This window comes from Maniola jurtina, chromosome 1 (genome assembly GCF_905333055.1).
Source record: "Maniola jurtina chromosome 1, ilManJurt1.1, whole genome shotgun sequence".
In the NCBI taxonomy this organism is placed as follows: domain Eukaryota; kingdom Metazoa; phylum Arthropoda; class Insecta; order Lepidoptera; family Nymphalidae; genus Maniola; species Maniola jurtina.
The window spans coordinates 10,628,253-10,647,612 of NC_060029.1; the positions used below are offsets into that span (position 1 = coordinate 10,628,253).

Genomic DNA, 19,360 nt, shown 5'->3' on the forward strand with positions numbered 1-19,360 from the left:
TAGAGCCTATAATTTAGAACTGAATGCGATGCGAATGACTTATGCCTATGCACACGATGCGTAAATCTATTTGCATATTTATCTATACATCTATTTTTCAAAAGGGATTTTGTTATTAGATAGGTATACATGTCTACCCAAAGTGTAGACACCTGTCCCGAAAAGATTTTCTGGAATTAGGATCCTCAGATACAAAGATACAGTAGATAAATCAAAAAGGATGTCATTAAAAGAATTTAAACCAAAAGGAGTAATTAATTGTCTCATCCTCTATTATTTAAGTTGAGATTTTAATCCGGGTGCTTTTTGTTGCCCTTTTACAATTTACATGAGTTAGGTAACCGTTTTTTGTGTACGAAGCGGTCCCTTCGGGATCAGCTGTTCGCGCATGTGCATCTGGCGCCGCGGGGGGCTCCGCCATTGACGTCGCGCCGGGCGTCGGGCGCATGTCCTTCGCGCATTAACTGGAAAGCGTTCGCTGGACACACACGTAGCCGCGCGCGCGTTAACCTACGTGTTTATCAGTGCATTGTTTAGGTGACTGCGTCAGTGGGAGTAGTTAGCGGAGCGCCCCACTGGGCCGGTCGCCAGCATGGACGCGCTTTTGGCAGCGCTCGTCGCCCTCATGGCATTAGCCGCCGCGATGGCCGCCGTGCTCAGCACGCTCTCGAAAGCGGCGATACTCGCGATCCTCGCGATAGCGCCTTGTGTGTACCGATACAGGAAACGGATTTATGTGATCGTGAAAACCTTGCCCAGGGATACCAAGTGAGTACAATTTTATCTCGCCTATTTTAATATCAAGCCTGGTTGTTTTATGTCAGTAATTGTGTTGTGTGTGTGTGTATTTCTACGCACCTTTATAGGTGAGTACAAAGTGATATTACAGAATGAACTGCGTAAAATAACACGCAATTAGAGCAATTACTCGTAGGGTCATAGGTACTCGTAGTAGCCTGTACTATACCTATCTGCCTAGACAAAACTATTTTTTTATCGTTTATGACGTGAAACTTAATAAATTAATGCACTACATATTTAGGTATTTCTAATATGAGTTTTTTTTAAACTCCCTACACAGATTTGACCACTCTTATTATCCACTATGTAGGTCGGAAGATTTAATAAGTTGCTTATTGTTTTCCATGCCGTGGTAATATTGAGGCTGTAAAATAAGTAGGTACCTACTTGCCCTTCTTATTATACAAACTACATAAGTAGGTATAGTTTAAGTATTTAGATTTCAGCTAATATTTGCCTATCCAACTAAGTATTGTTTTTTGTTAAAAAACTTCAGTAGATAAGCATTAAAAACGTCTGAATAAATAGGTAGGTATGTATAAGTAGGTAGTTAGTTAATTTTCGATAAAGTAAGCTTTAATTTCCACGTGTAGGTATTATTTTTATACAATCAGCAATCAAAACTGCAAAACAAACGGACAAGTGCGAGTTGAACTCGCGTGGACAGGGTCCCGTAGAGGTACCTACAATGAAAATGTAAGTTTGTACGCACAATATTGAGAGATTTCTATTTTTTTTAAGATCCATACATATAGACTTCTTATAGGTTTCTTTATATCAGTCAATAATATTTTCATATAAAAGTAAGAATTTGATCAATAACTTTTGGAAATTATTGAAATACAAGCCATATTTAACATACATATACCTACTTGATACGATATTAAAATTCGCTTGTACCATAATCCCCCTATATTATTCGGAATTTGACTAAACAGGACTTCTCAAGATTTTCTCTCATCTGTGAAGCCAGCACTCCAGGCTCTTAGGGGTTATCCACCACTTACCTACTGTGCCTAAGGTCACTCAAGAATTAACTCAAAGGTCGTTATTAGGTATAATGTCACAGCAAAGATACAAATTACAGAAAGAACCATTGTTGTTTTTTTTTAATCTAAAGTCTAAACCAATAGGCAAAAAACTGACCAAGTAAGAATCACTTTTGTTAACGTATCGCAAATTAACTTTGTAGAGGTTTATTGTTAACTATTCCATGTCGATGAAAATAATCGACTGTGACAGGCACACGGACGGAGAAAGTCGCATCATAGTTTTTACCATTTTGGTCCGGAACTCTAAAAACCGGTCAAGTACGAGTCAGACTAGCACACGAAGGGTTCCGTACCATTGTACAAGAACTTTACTTACGCCATATGACATGCTAGTGCTACCTGCAACGGAAAGTATGTAGGAAGTTATCGGAAGGTTTTGATTCCCTTGGCGGTTTTGACAGACAACAAACAGAAAGACAGACACAGAAGTGATTCTGTAAGGCTTCCTTTTTTTTCTCTGGAGATACGGATCTCTAAAAATGAAATAAATCGATAACTTTAATTATGTAAACAGCATCGTCGGTTGCGTGCTAGACAATGTACCTACCTAGGCTAGGTACTTACCTATCTACTGGTAGGAAGACGTGCCGATCAAAGTTGATATCGCATTAAAAATTATGTATAATAATAGAAGTACCTAGGTACCTACTTTTAAAAATAGTAGTAAAGTTAAGAGGTAATTGCCTAATTTTCATCGAGATTTTGGCATCTCTGACGGTCGTTGACCACTATCTATTTATCATAAATGAATTATTTATCAATTGCCATGAAGATTCATAATTTTTGTCGTTGAATAAAACATTAGGCAGCTACGAGTAGGTACCTAGCTACCGGAACTGAACCGCTTGCGCCAGGTATGCCTCAAAAGCTTGGGGGCATTACTATATGAAAGGCACACTACCTAGTTGGTTATACCCACAGATAACGGAAACCCTCAATTCCGTGGTTTATGTACCTAATCTTCTCAATTTACGTAACTATCCCCGCAGCAGATTTTCATTTATTTCGTAGGTTAGAAAGGAGAAAAGAAGCAATGTTTACAAAACGCTAAGTAGGTAAATATATTTTAAAAAACAAATAGGCTAAGTAAAACTTGCGACTTGATAGATATCTACTTAGGATCTTGATGTCTGATTTGTAACCTACTGGTAGGTACTAACTGCAAACGTTGGCGCTAGGCTTTGCAGTGTTTATTTAATTATAAGATTACGATTGAAATACTCGCCAGACCCGACCTATCGCTATCGCCGCAATGCCGTTAGAATTACCCCTTTCATTGCCTTTCAGTGCTACACTAGCGAATGTTTACAGTTTAACACGTAAAGTCGCTATTTTTGGTGATACCACTGTCAACACAACTCTTGCCAAAAGCAGTTTTACCCATAGACTTACGAATTTTCGCTATTGCACCCTAGACCCGCAGTACCTACTTACTAGATAGAACTTTTTGTCCGGGAAAGTTAGATCTAGATCAAATTCTGCGTTATTCGATATTTAGCTAACTAATCTCTAGTATTCTATCCAGTGTCATACAAAAAAGTCATAACACAACACAAGTATAAAATAAATACCTAAGTAGTTTATTAAATACCTAAGTATATTATACTTATTATTATAAAATACCTAAGTATATTATGATAATTCCTTATTATAACTCAATGGATATGTAATCCACTGTGGTAGGTAATCCACATAGCCAGAATGTGGACAAGGTTCGTACTTCGTTCCGACTTTTCGACATACACAAGGTTGATTTGAATATGCATGGCTAATATGGCTGTTTATGATATTATGAGAGATGCCATGTGCGATGCTTCCCTCGTAAATATATAATGTATTTCGGTAAAGTAGATAGTTCTACCTACGTTTCACCGAATGATTCCATTCGTGGGAAAGTTTACACTACACTGACCTATATTTCTATTCCTACCTTGTATCTTGACACTGACAATATTTTTATATCGATTGCAACGATCTACTCCGAAGTAGGTACTTACTACACACATGTGTTCATGAATTTATAAATAGCACTCTATTTTTAAATCCATAGGCGTCTGTCTGTATTGAGGTGGTAACTAGGTAGGTAGTGTGGAATGTGTGGAATGAACCTACATCTAACAATGCTTTCAATTTTGATTACAATCGTGGTGGTAAGTGGTAACCGAGCATAAGTTTTAATTCTATAATAAACCATCTTTATATCTACCTATCTAATATATCTAAATGACTATTTGACTCCCTATGGTTGATTTTGGGAAATGCCGACGCGCCGTTTCAGGCAGCTTAATGCTGTGGGCAACTATTCATACATTTTATTTTTGCCAGATTCCTATGGCGGTATGCAAACGCAATGATCCGCTCCAAACGGTGGGGCCGACAGAACCGCACCGTGGCAGACCTCTTCACGCAACGCGCCCTCAAGAACCCCGATGCGCCGTGCTTCATCATGGTCGGCGAAAAGACTTGGACCTTTCGAGAGGTAAACTGCCTCAATAGTTTTTTAATTACCTATGACCCAAAATAAACAATCGTGGTACGGCAGTGTGACGACGGAAACTACACAGTAAGACGTCACATCTAACGCTTGCGTACGCGTGTATATTTGTAAGACAAGAAACTATCTTATGCAGGTCAAATTCCAGCGCGCGGCTGCGCCGACTCGCTCTTCGCAAAGTGGACGGCGAAGGGCTATGTTACAGTTCCTCGTATATAATTTCGCTGTCGTGCATTATGTGTGTGTTGCCGTGCCGGCCTCCTAGAATCCTAAAGAAGTCGTTATCAGTTTTAAATCCCACCTTTTGGACTAAAGTAACTGTCGTAATTATTCTTAGCAAAAGGTTTATGAAGGGCCAAGCAAGAGGTGATACAAAATGCATTCGAATTTTATCCCTATCTGAGCAAAAAAGTAGGTATAACTAGGCCGCTTTTATTTGTAAGTTCTTCAGTCCTTGAATCTTCGAGTAATCACTGAAAGTGTAAAGAAGGTACCTACCTTCCTAATTCAATTACACGAAGAAGGTGAGCACACATCACATTGAATACAATTGAGCTTACTTAGCCTGTCCAGCACTTACTAATCTTCTGAGGAAACGTAGGGGGTTTTCTAAGCTACCTCTGTCTTGCAGGTTGCGGAATTCTCCAACCAAATAGCGCGGGTGATGCAGGAACACATAGACTTGAAGCGCGGTGACGTCGTGTGTGTGTTCATGCCCAACTGCGCTGAATACGTGTGCACATGGCTCGGCATGTCCAAGCTCGGCGCCGTGTCGGCCCTCATCAACAGCAACCTACGGCATCGCCCGCTCTTGCACTGCATTCAAGTGGCCAAGGCTAAGGCGATCATTTATTCCGAATCATTGGCTGATGGTAAGAAACATCTCTGCATCTTAATCCTCGTTGCTGAAGATCGTGACCTCCCTTCGATTTATCACATAATGCTGGGAATTCAGGCTTCTAGATCCTTCTGAAGTTCCGTATGCATCTGGTGGACTACTTGTAAGTGTAATGTACGAAGAATTAAATTGAATTGAATGTTATAATCGAATTGAATATCCCTCTCGACGGACCATTCTCGTTGGTTGGTTCAAAAATTGGTTTTAGCCTATTTCTGAGAATCGCTATCTATGTAAATTTTACTGAATAAGTAATTGAAAACATCGTCTTTATTCAAATGGGTCAAAACTCCAAAAAGTAGGTAGCTAAATATTTAAATATTTTAAAACTTACTAATGTACAGTCTACTGGCATCATGAAAAAAGAGTTATGACTACGTAGTGGGTGATTTATTAATCTATTTGGTGGTATATAATGAAGTGAGCGAGACGCCGGAAGTGTAATAAGTCTATAGACATGTTCAAAGTCATCAGAGCTCTTTTTTATGACACCAACTGCAAAGGAATGCCGTTTGTCAGTCAACCTTGCGTTTTGTTTGTACAGCCGTCGCAGAATTAGGCGATCAGCTTCCTCCAGAACTGAAACGCTTCCAGCTGAACGGCGAGTGTGCGGCAGGTGTCATTGACCTCCGCGCTGAGATGTACAAGCATCCACCAGAATACCCCGTAGTGACCGACAAGCCACAGTACAGAGATACACTTCTGTACATTTACACATCGGGCACCACAGGAATGCCTAAGGCTGCTGTTTTGCCAAATTCCAAGTAAGTGAAAGAAATCCTTACGAACATCTTCATTCTTCATCCTCTAGCTAGAATGTAGTTACATACTTGCTGCGCGATTACGCGGCGCAAAGCGTCTTGCGGCCTGAATGATCCGACTTGCGACGCGAATCACGTTGCAAGTTTTTGAAAAGCGTTAAGTAAGCTCGCAGTTTTTGAAGATGCAATGCTGAGGATCTATAGAGTGCGCTTTGGCATTGTTCAGACTTAAGTTTCTGTTAAAACGAGATAGATTTATGTCGGCGATATATAACGCTGTCTCGTCTGAGCAAAGTCAAAGCGCGGTCTATAGATTTCAACCTGAGTCTCGCGAGTTTCCTACGAGCCCTTTCAACAGCTTGAACTTTGCCTCCAGGTACCTGCTGATAGTGGTGGCGACGGTGCACATGCTGGGCCTGAAGCCGTGGGACGTGATGTACAACCCGCTGCCGCTGTACCACACGGCGGGCGGGCTGGTGGGCACGGGCGCGGCGCTCGTGGACGGCATCCCCTCCGTGCTGCGGACCAAGTTCTCCGTCACCAACTACTGGACCGACTGCATCAAGTACAACTGCACGGTGAGAAGAAGAAACCATATCTAAGTGGTATTTTTAGTAAAATCTTGTGAGTAATTAATATAGGTTAAAACCTGTACCCTCGTTTGTGGCTCGGCAATATATATTTTGCGCCTCCATCTTAATTTTCCACTTTGCGCAAGTGCAATTTAAATGACTCTTTATATAAAGTATACTTAAGAAAAAAAGATTTATCTTAACTAGGATTAACAATCGACATGTGGCCATCATTCGACGTTAGACAAATGAGTGTAATAACTTAATGGTCTTTAGTAGCAAGTAGAGATACCTAATGAGGTAAATACAAATTAGAATCTTAACAATAGCTATTATATTAGATACCTAGTTATCTGCTTAAGTAAATAGCCATGGTAGCTAAAGTAGCATAAGTTAAAGTGCAATGTTCTAGAATTAAGAGCGCATGAATCCTGAAAAGTCAAAGCCAAGGATTAAAAACTGCATCTGTCATTCACATTTGCAACACTCAATAAAATCATTAACCTATCTATTCGACGTGTCATGACTTGCGACTCATCCAGGATGATTATATAATCAGACAAGTATAAAAAACTGATAGGTTGGTATATTCTATTTACATCATTTGAAAGTCTACTTTTATTAAAACTACACAGAGCGCTAGCGATCGGTCCCTGCAACGGTTAAGGGTTTACCTTAACCGTTGCAGGAAAAACATTCTACATTTGTTTAAAATAATTATTCAGATCTTTGCCAATTTTTTTTTTAAATAGCGACCAAACGAGCAGGCAGGTCACCTGATTTAATGATTACCGCCGCCCATGAACATTTGCTGCACCAGAGGTACCGCCGATGCTTTGCCGGCCTTTCAGGAGTTTGTTGGTCCGCCCCTTGAATAACCCCATGTTGTAATTTAGCGGGAACACCAGAATTATCAAAATCTAGTGGGTAAAAAAAGAGCTTTTAACATTGAGAACCTGCTCTTTTTTGAAGTTGAACGTGTAACAAACAACATGTTTTGATCCTGTAAAGGTGGCGCAATACATCGGCGAGATGTGCCGCTACCTGGTGTCGGTGGCGCCGCGGCCGACGGACGCGCAGCATCGCGTGCGCATCATGGTCGGCAACGGCATGCGACCGCACATCTGGCAACAGATTGTCGACAGGTAAGAAATATCGGCAAATAACTCAAACAACATCATACATGCGATTGGCTGAACCATCGGTGCGGCGCGATTTATTGATCCCCGGCGCGTGGTTGATCCTTCGACGCAGTTCCACGCGATTTGTTGATCCTTTAGTGCGGGTGCTCGCGTTTAGTTGATACACCGGCGCGGGTGCACGCGATTTGTTGATCCGTCGGTGCGGGTGCACGCGATTGGTTGATCCGTCGGCGCAAGTGCATGATTGATAAATCAGCCCCCGCTTTTCGTTAAAATAATCAAATCAATAATCTGTCTTATTGACTAACTAGCTGATGCCCGCAGCTTCGCCCGCGTGGATTGATCAGATCCCCTGCAGCATCAGGATTGAGGAGTTGGACTCCAAATTTTTTACGAAACAATGTCGCAAAGTTCCTCTATCGATTAAAAAAGAAATGACGCAAATCGGTTCAGAAATCTCGGAGATTTCGGTGTACATAGGTAGAAAAACACAACTCCCTTTTTGAAAGTCGGTTAAAAAAGTAGCCTATTTTACGCCCTGGTCAATCCTCTACTTGCCTGTGAAAGTCCCGTCAAAATCGGTTCAGCCGTTCCAAAGATTAGCCTTTTCAAACAGACAGACAGACAGACAGACAGACAGACAGACAAAAATTTTAAAAACGTGTGATTCTGTTATGGTATCGTTCAAATAACCATATGAGCTTAATATGAGGTAGTTATTTCGAAATTACAGACAGACACTCCAATTTTATTTATTAGTATAGATGATAGTAATCAGTATAAGAAGGTAACCTGCGTACTTTCATACATTTGTGGTTTAGAACATTATTCGAAAAAGTCATCTACTTTGAATACTGGGTTATAGGGTTATCTTTGCTTACCAACTATTTAGAAAAACAATGATTAAGTAGGCGTTTAATAATAGTTTATTTTACATGATATTACATATGCTTGAGAGAACCTTGAAAATATAATTTTATTAATAATAAAATAAGTGTGAGTATTTGAATATCTACTAATGACTGATGTACCGTACCGTGCGTAGCTAATTAGGCACATTTTTCGTTTTCATCTCTCGTCCCTCACCGCAAGAGTTTATTCTTGTATTGTTTTATTAGTACAGGGTTAACAGTGTTAACAAATACCTACCTACCTACTTAATTACTTATGTATTTATTTGATTGTCTTTACTTAAATATGCTTCGTAGCATTGTGCGTATAACAGAGATCGTTGCTGCGTAGTGAGTCATGAGTTCCACATCCCTAAATTATCGCTTTGTGTAAACAGTAGCATGTTTGCTCGTTTGTATTAATTGACTTATTATCCTTTGTTTAGGTTCAAAGTGCCGCAGATAAATGAAATATACGGCGCGACGGAGGGCAACGCGAATATCAGTAAGTAACTAACCTAATAAGTATATGTATATAACTTGTATAATAGGTACCTATAAAAGTATTTTTTGGCCTTATTATTGCTTACATAGTTTATCGTGTGTGTGCGGCAGATAGCATTGTGTATTTTCGCATTCAAACATAGTTACTATCATATCATTCATAGCTATACTTAGTACCTATAATAAAATAATATATTATGTATAATAACAATGTAAAACGATAAACTATAAAGTGATGGAAGTACCTATTACAAACTGTCTATCTACATTGACGAGACAGTAAGCAACAATATTTAACTCGGAAAAAGTGAAAAAGTCAATAACCTAATTTACGCCTAATTTGAACACTAAATGACGAATGAAAAATGACTTGAATTCTTGATTATTATATATTATTTTACATACTTACTTAGTTCTACCAAAAAATTCTGTGGTTCCACTGCCGGCTTACGCGTACACTGACAAACATAAAATATGTTTCATTATGATCAATACGTAGAAAAGTATAATGCCACATCAATAGTTCACGCATGTAACATAGGTACCTACATACCTTACGAGTAGGTATCCACAGCACAATCGATTGATGCGGCAAAACCGGCGGTGGCGGGCGCGGCGATCTAATTCTTTAGAACGATTACTTCGATCTATGTTAGTGACAGTAGTAATTCTAATTATAGACTATCTAAGTACCTATTACAGCTATTACCTAGGTAATTTAAGTTGAAAAGAAAATGATTTTAACAAACTATCTGTACGTAGTAGGTACAATACAATGTCGTATGATGTATCGGATGATATTGTTTGCATGCTGCCACAAAGTCGTGGTCAACGACCTTAAAATTGTTGGCAATTAATACATAGCACCCTATTCATAGATCCGCAGTCTAGACAACTACAGCTAAGCTAGCTAGCTCTGATACAAAAATAATACGCAGATTGCAGACTGCGGTGTTTGAACAAACAGGAAATAAGTACACAGATCAATTCTGATATTTTATTTATAGCCGATTTTTCAAACGCCAAACCACTGACCTTTACTACTACAAGTTCGCTAGACTTGCTATTACCGAGCTGTTTTTGAAGCAACTTGATTATCACCATTTTAGCGCTGATAGTAGTTGTGAGCGTCATGTGAGCGTACTTGGAACTCGGCGCATCGGCACAAAAAATAACTGTCATTTTGTACGTCATGTCCGTGGGCAAACCTTATGATCTAGCATAGGTACATGTTTAAATATGTCCATATCTGCATAAGAATATAAGAAAAATTAATAATAATATGAGTAAGTTTTGGCAGTTTTTGTACTGGGCACAGTGTCTTGGGGATCTTTCAAATATACTTAGTTACTAACTAGTCGAAGGAGATCGAAAAATCTCTGATTTTGACATGGGTCATTGCCATTTTTATGTCTACACTACATAGTATGTTCCAACTTGGAACAATAATAATGATTTTTTACTTACTTACCTTACCTACCTTATTTTGGTATGCAAATATAATACCCATGACTGTCCCATGTAAATATTTACTTAGGTGTCGGTTCCACAGCTAACGATCTGGAGTTCCGAGTTTAATGTAGGTAATCTACATGGATGGCCTGGCCGCGGTGGCCAAATAGATAATATAAATTGTTATATTATGTGACCTTTTTTATAATCTTTATTTAATAAAGGAGTTTTTCCTTTCGGAACATGTCACATCGTAAGGCATCTACATTGTAACTTCTAATACTACTGCTTTTCTAACTTTTAAAACTTATTAAACTAAGTAAGGCTGCACTGCACACCTTTCGTTCCGCTACTTTCATTTAGGCAGGTACCGTTCTCGTGTTTTGTAATGTTACGGGATTCTCCAAGAACTTTTTCGAGGCGTTTGCCCAACTTAGATAACTGTAAATTCAATTTCACGTGACGCGGCGTACCCCGTTGCTCTGCTAAGGTCATTCACTCAACGAAGCATCTACCTCAGTACTTTTATTTGAGGACATGTGTACAAACATCTACCAGTGTAGATGTTTGTACACATGTCCTCAAATAAAAGTAATTCTTCCTTATACCTGCACAGAGGGTGATTTGTCGATTCACCTATAGGTATGGTACGCACTACGGAGTGTGCCCAAATACTAGGGTGTCTTTTCCGCAACGCGATTGGCGCATCATTCAATTTCGTCGTTTCTTCCGCTATAATATATAATAATAATAATAATAATATAGTTTATTTTCAGGCAATTTTTTTTACACCCATTTCTTAAATATAAAATAAAATAGAATAGAATACAAGAGTAAAATAAAAATTATTTACGGTTGTTGCCACGATGCACGGCAAGCCAGTACTTCGGTATGCGATTTTCAGGACACTCAGAGCATACCCTGAGGATCTCGTTCTGAGAATTGCGGATGCGGAACCAGAAAGCCGCAACCCGAGATCTAATAATCGCGAAATAATCGGGCACTTTGGCGTCAGCAAACATGCCCGACGCGCTGCAGTATTTAGGCAGTTTCATCAGAAAACGGTATGCGTTATTATACTGCACTCTGATGCTGCTACGTGCACTTGCGGTGCAGTTGACCCAAAGCTGACACGTGTAAAAGCATTGACAATATGCTCTAAACAGTGTCAGCTTCGCCTCAGAACTACACCGCGCAAATCTGCGTGCGAGCATGTTGCACCGAACAGACAAAGCCCTTCTTTCTCGTTCCATGTCTTGGTTATCACGTAGATCCTCAGTTAAAATATGCCCCAGATACCTGAATTGCGCCACCCTTTCTACAGGAACTCCATCTAAGAAAACCGACGGGATCCTCTCCGGGCCCTTGCCTGCACGGAAAACCATCATCTGCGTCTTTTTAACATTATATTTAAGGCCGTGATCTCTAGCATATTGTTCACAGATGTTGAGTAGTCGTCTAAGACCCCTGATTGAGGGACTTAGAAATAAAAAAGACCAGTATATTTAACCAACCATATAATTATGTGTTCCTACTATTACGTAATGTACCTGTCCACAAAGTACCGCTGCGACGTGATTGAAGGACAAACCAACAAACAAACATATTATATTCGTCTTTATAAATTAATATTATAGGTAAAGCGCACTACTGAGCAGGCTTCTGCGGTAGTAGAGCATTGCGGGAGGGGGGACAGTTGTCACAAGTTTTCTCGTGTCACGTCATCACACCCCTTCCGCACCACTCCACTACCGCAAGCACCTCCTCAGTTATGCGTTATGTCTATAGTAGGGACTAACCATATAAAGGGGATGATGCCCGCAATTTCATTCTCGTGGATATAGACTTTTTTTAAATCCTGTAAGAACTCTTTAATTTTTCAGGATATAAAGTAGCATACTTATGTGTTAATCCAGGTAGTAATCTATCTCCACTCTCAGCCAAATCTGTCTAGTAGTTTTTCGTGAAAGAGTAATAAACATACACACAAACTTTCGCCTTTATAATATTACTAGCTGATGCCCGCGACTTTGCGTGAATTTACGTTTTACGAAATCCCGTGAAAACTTTTCGGGATGAATAGTATCCTATGTGCAAATCCTAGATATTAGTAGATACTACCTATCTCCATTCCAAATTTCAGTCAAATCCGTCCAGTAATTTTTGCGTGAAGGAGTAACAAACATACACACACATACATACACACAAATTTTCGCCTTATAATATTCGTGTGAAGTGTGATAAAGGGTAAGAAGTAACACAGTATTTGTATCGGCAGTAAACGTGGACAACACGCTGGGCGCAGTGGGCTTCCTACCCAAGCTGGTGCCCACCTGCCTGCACCCCATCGCGCTGGTGCGCGCCGACGACAACGGCGAGCTGGTGCGAGGGCCCGACGGCTTCTGCATTCGATGCAAGCCTAGTGAGTATCCATCATCCTCATCATCATTTCTGATCTGGTCTGGTGGGAGACTTCGGCCGTGGCTAGTTACCACCCTAACAGCAAAGCCGTGCGATTTAGCGTTCCAGTACGTTGCCGTGTAGAAACCAAAGGAGTATGGGTTTAATGAAAACTGCCATACCCCTTCCAGGTTAGCCCGTTTCCATCTTAGACTGTATCATCACAGTTTACCACCAGATGACCACATTTGATTGCATCTGAATTACTTTCTTCATGCTGTTGCAACAGTTCCCTGTATTATGAACTTCTAGAAGCCACGATGAACTGGGTACGTCGCGCGTTGTGCGTGTTTCAGACCTTATTTATAAGAACACAGTGTATTGCGCCGCTGATCGGATTGAGTAGCGCTGGCTCTGATTTTGTAATTAGAGACACTATAATTTATACTGTTCTAGTTTGTTTTGCATAGAATTAAACCTGGGTCACGTACACATGACATATTAAACGATGAACTGAATTTATAGACAGCAAACTATCGTGAAAAGGCAATAACAATATTAATTAAGGACCAACAGAATCACCATATTATGATCTTTCTCTGCTCCACAATAGGTATTGTACTCATATAAAAGCTCAAAATCACATACAGAATTCTGCTCGCGGAAATTTTCTTCGACGATTTTCTCAAATAGTAATATGGCGTTCTTTCCAATATTTCCATACAGCTCGCTCGTTTCTTAGTCGCGGAATTCCATTAATTTGTCCTTGGACTTAGAAACAAGCGCGAGAAATAACCATTTCCTAACTTATTCGGCGTACCCTTGAATAATTTGAATTAGGCCACGCGGCGGACATTGTTTTCCTGCCTCTATGACATTCATTCGTTTTGGGAGTTGGGACATCCATATTTAATGAGTCAATTCACTACTTTAAAACTGTACCTGCGTAGGTCTAGTAAGTAGCTATTAGATTTATAAGGCTTCGTTCCAACTCCAAAGCTGAATAGGTAATAATAAGAATAAATTTAAATGACAAGGCGAGATGACACATTGCTTTGTGCTATTTTATCTACTTTTAACTAAGTAGGTACAAGGAGCCCTCCTATTCTGGGAATCCCGGGTTTGACTTTGATCCCGAATCAGATCTTTTCGGAATTATGTGTGTTTTAAGCAATTAGGTTAATAAGTATCACTTAATGCACACGATGAATGGAAACATCATGAGAAAACCTGGCATGCTTGAGAGTTCTCCATAATGTTCTCAAATGTGTGTGAAGTCTGCCAATCCGCATTTGATCAGCGTGGTGGAGTGCGTCCTAAGTCTTTCTCATTCTGAGAGGAGGTCTGCTCAGTAGTGGGCTGGCGATAGATTGACGATGATGATGATGCTGCTGATAATCTAGGTGGCGGTAAAAAAAGTACTTAGGTAGGTACCTAGCCTGAAACATATGTGTATTTCTGATCGAAGCAATTTGCTATAATATAAATATCGAACCGCTTTTGGAAAACCTAGGTACTTAATCTGTCTACTGACTCCTGACTGTAAGTTGTGTAGGTAAGTTCTAAAGTAGAAAACGTGACACCGCCGTTACGTCAATCTACTTAATCTTGTAGAGAGATACTGACATTATTGTCAGAAGATCGTCAGATTAACCTAACTCTAAGGCTGATGATACTGTTAAAACGAGACAGCGTTATACGGCTGGCATAAATCTGTCTCGTTTTAACTGAACTTAAGTCTAAGCAAAGTGCGCTCTATAGATTTCAACCTTGAAGTTACACCATAGAGCCCTATTGATAGGTAAGATGCCTGCTTGCGAAATTGGACAGACGTTTGTGTGTTGATTTGTTGCAAGTTAGGAGTTAATTTGCCATTCGTATTCCAGACGAGCCGGGCATGTTCATCGGCCTGATCGCGCAGGGGAACGCGTCCAGGGAGTACTATGGATATGTTGACAAGGTTTGTGTTTATATTTTATATAGATAGTTACATAGTTTCAGTGAGATAGACCACGTACCTCAGACTGGTTCAGACCTTGTAAATCAGGCGTCAAAAAGCGCCATCCCTTAATACAGACGTAAGAGTTGTGTCAAATATGTCCAGTTCCAATATACTGAACAATCAAAAACTGGTCAAGTGCGAGACAATATGGGATAGGGTTGCGTAATCATGTTAATTGCTAAATACTTTGTGTCATTATGTCGTAAACGGTAGACGAAAGTATAAAGATGACTTTTATTATGGAACCCTAAAAATCGAAGACCAAATAAGAAACATTGCTGCTCTAACAATATAAACCACTAATCATGGCAATAACCTTTTACACCTAATTAAAAATTATTTAATTGGTAGGTAATGTGAATGTAAGGGTAGGGGGTGGATGAGGAAGGTGGAGGACCGTGTGTGGTGGCCCGCTCTTGGGAAGGCCTATGCCCAGCAGTAGATTACAGGCTGATTGATTGATTGTGAATGTTACAGAGTGACAGTAATAAGAAGCTAGTGCGTGACGTGTTCCGTCGTGGCGACGCGGCGTTCGTGAGCGGCGACATCCTGGTGGCGGACGAGCTCGGCTACCTGTACTTCCGCGACCGCACGGGCGACACCTACAAGTGGAAGGGCGAGAACGTGGCCACGGCCGAGGTGGAGGACGCCATCCGCGCCGCCTTGGACCAACCGGCAGTCGTCGTTTATGGAGTTTCCGTAAGTTTCTTTACAAACGTTTGCAATAAATGCACCGGTGCAAAGTTAAACGTGAGAAGGTAGCTTCCCCGTAAAGAATCGGCGACTATTACTACTAGGGAAAGATCGTGGCTTTTAGTGAGGTCATTTAGACCGCCTGGAACCTGTTGTCGTTTCCGGAATTTCCATAAATTCCTTTGTAAATTTTTTGTGATAAATTGTGCAAAGTTAAATGTAATGTGGGGAAGCTACCTGTGAAGCGACCACACCGATGAAATCTACAAATGGAAGTGGAAAACGTTTGCGGGAGATCTTCCGCGACCTTGTAGGTGTCAATGTACTTACTTACCTACAAGTAGTAAAAAGGGGAAAATTAACTTCAGATACGTACCTACTGACTGAGCTGGAGAATGCCATTCGAGTTTCTTTATACCAACTATCTATAATAGTCCGTCTGTAATAGCAGTGTACTTTAGATAAAAGGTAAAGATAGGGCCTCTTCTTCATTCTACCAACCAAGATTATTGAAAGCAGTAAGTAGGTGAGCTTTTACTAAATGTTCAAAGAGCGGCGATTTTGGCTTTAAAAGGCGATTTATTTTGCTTTTATGCTATTGCGATGACCTATTTGGCGAATTGGTGCGTTGACACTTTGCCAATGAACCATTGTGTTGTCGTTGAATTGGGGTATACTTATTTTATAACTTGGCTTTTTTAATGTTCAAACTATCGCGAGCCTATACTCACGTATTTAGTCGATGTAACCCCGACTAGTTTCGAACCCATCCGAAGCCCTTTTTCATAGGGACTCGGCTCGCTGCGCTTCGCGGTTGAGTCGGGCTTATCGACTAAATACGTAAGTAAGCCGTTATATACTATACTTATAACTTGGCTTTTGTTAATTAAGTTCCTCATAATGAATGAATGAATGCTTTTATTGTACACCACAAAATTAGTACAGAAAAAACACATACAAAGCACAACAAAATATAGGCAGTACGGTACAATTTTGCGGCCTTATCGCTACCATATCCTACCATAATATTTATTTCTGTTTATTTTCAGATACCTCAGACCGAGGGTCGGGCTGGCATGGCGGCGGTGGCGGTGTCGGCGGACGCGCTGGACTTGAAGGCGCTGTCCCGCGCGCTCGACCACTCCCTACCGTCCTACGCGAGACCACTGTTCCTGCGCCTCATGTCAGACATCGAGATCACTAGTGAGTGTCTAGACTTACAACTTCTAATAAACTGCAGTGTAATCGGTTTCGAGGTAGATACTAGATACTTATCTGAAGTGCGGGTAGTGTATCTATAATACGTGACAGGTATCTATAGGTAATAGGCGACAGGTTGACATGACAATCGAGTATGAGGCGGGGGGACGCCCCGCACGTCACCCGTGCTACCCGCACCGGGTTAGCGAGGAAGCTGTGTGGGTGTCCGAGGCGTCCCCACCCCGATTGCCATGTCGAACTGTCGCGAACTATACCTATCCATCGCATGCGATACGTATCGCAGTCGTCGATATTCTGATTCGAGCACAACTAATTAACATTTTAGCCGTTTACATTCACACATCGACTATTTTTAGCGCGGTCGGTGGCGGCTTCGTATGAAAACCTCTTTCATTCAACTTGTGCTTCGTTACAGGTACATTCAAATTAAAGAAACGGCAATACCAGAAGGAAGGTTTCGACCCTGACGTGATCAAAGACCCGCTATTCTTCAGATCGGGGGCAGACTTCACGCCGCTCACTACTCAGCTCTTCAATGATATATGCAACGGTCGCTATAAACTATAGAACTTTTTCACGCTGTACTTATGACCAAATTAGCACCAACATTTTTTTGTAAGAAGTTGAGGCTGAGTTACTATCACCTGAGAGTCTAGCCGCTTAAAAGCCCCGTACATCGAGAGGGCAAATCTGGCAAACCTGCGTCAGTTCGGTTTTACAGGATGCGTGCATACACGAAACAATCTCAGCAGTTCATTCGATGTGTGAATCTAATTAAACCGTTTTATTCTGTCCGGCCTGTGGCTACGACGTTGGCCTCCTATTCGGGGGGAGGGGGCATAATATGTGTGTGAGGTCTGCTGATCCGCAGTTTGTGGTAGACTTTAGCAAAACCTTCTCATTATGAGAGGAGACCCGTCCTCAGTAGTGACGCGGTGAGAGGTAGATGATGATAATTCCGCCCGACCGCCCTCAGCGCGTCTGTCCTCAGGCCGAAATACCCGCTTACGATACGAATATTTTATCCGGTTAGGCGAAACTGAATGTATTGCCCCTGTACAGAGGTTTAAGAGAAAGCAGCTCGAGCTTTATACGACAGTTATGAAATATCAAACGCTTTCCGAGATAGCGAGCGTCTTAAATGAAGCCTAAAGTTTAATGTGGGAGGAAATAAAAATAACCGTGCAAGCTTCAACACTGTATTAGTATATAAAAAAAAAAACTTATAATAAACAAGGGAGTTACTCGCAGTGCCTACAAGGGTGTACCTACGTGCGCAGGAGACGCATGAAAGGAGGCCTGCCATGACGCTATAAGCTGCAAATATCACGCTCGGCTGCTCACAAGAATAGATCGCTCAGGCGATAGTAGGTACTCTAAAGGTGATCAGGGATCACATGCGGTCGTGGAACGCAAGAACTTAATTTTTCAGTACTGAAAGTGTGACTCAATTTTTTTTCGTACTGTAACGTCAGCTTACGTCAGTGCTGAACTCAGCTGACATTATCCGAAATTTGTCCGTGCCCCAGATGCTACAAACCTTGTATTTTTAGTACTGAAAATACTTGTCGTTCCAATGAGAGGTATACCTTCATCTGTTGTAGCTCCATTTAACAATGCAGTTTAAGACGTACACTAACTTATTTTATACATAACCGGGGTCAATTCTATGGGAGTTTTTCAAAATGTAAGCACCTATATTAAAATATAACGCAAGCTCATTTGACACCAAGGGTGCTTTACACCCATTACATTTGGTGACATTAGAGCTCGCAAATCTCGTTATTGATACGGAAAGCTTTATACAAACTGAAGCAAGAATAAATTAATTATTATTAACGAAAGATTATTATCGTTAAATTAATGAGTTGGTCTGAGACCAGTGCGTTGGAAAAATTTACGATAGATTTTAGCTTTAGTATAGTCAAATAAAATGGGTGAGACGCATAATAATTAATTTATAATTAAAATAATCGGGAATTTCAAGGTATAAAAATATTTAAATAGGCTCTTTCATGTCATACTGTGATGGAAATACCGAATACTAATTAATAGTATGTAAAGGTAACAGCTTTTTAAAGTAGAGCTATTTATAGTGGTTACTTTATTATTTCCGCAAAGAATTGAACAACCTAAATTTGTGCGTGCTGTAAAATTGAAAGTCTTAAAATGGCTCTACTTGTTCTAATTTTTAAAACAATTAAAATATAACAATATTTTTCTATATATTGTGACTTACTTAAATATTATGCTGATTCAAACGCTATCACGAGTCAATTTAGTACATCATATCGTAGCGGTTTCTTTAATTCACATCTTATGTACTGAGTACGCTTAGAAAATACTTAGTTACCAAAGGTTTAGATAAGGAAATTTCTGTTTAAAATTACGTTAATCAAACTTTAGAAATCGTCATTAAAACTTAATGTTATAATGTAGGTACTTAATCTATAAATAAATATTCGTATCTATTGATTG

At 40.3% G+C, this 19,360-nt stretch overlaps 1 protein-coding gene across 1 annotated transcript; it reads left to right on the forward strand.

Moving 5' to 3' along the window:
• The first annotated feature begins 310 nt into the window (after positions 1-310).
• Positions 311-17,671, forward strand: LOC123867725 (long-chain fatty acid transport protein 4-like). The gene is made up of 12 exons (XM_045909905.1): positions 311-768; positions 4,179-4,332; positions 4,979-5,219; positions 5,790-6,009; positions 6,383-6,584; positions 7,590-7,723; positions 9,057-9,115; positions 12,845-12,988; positions 14,853-14,926; positions 15,446-15,667; positions 16,711-16,864; positions 17,298-17,671. The coding sequence occupies exons 1-12, from the start codon at positions 593-595 to the stop codon at positions 17,447-17,449; spliced, it is 1,932 nt and encodes a 643-aa protein (XP_045765861.1). The 5' UTR covers positions 311-592; the 3' UTR covers positions 17,450-17,671.
• Positions 17,672-19,360: the final 1,689 nt, after the last annotated feature.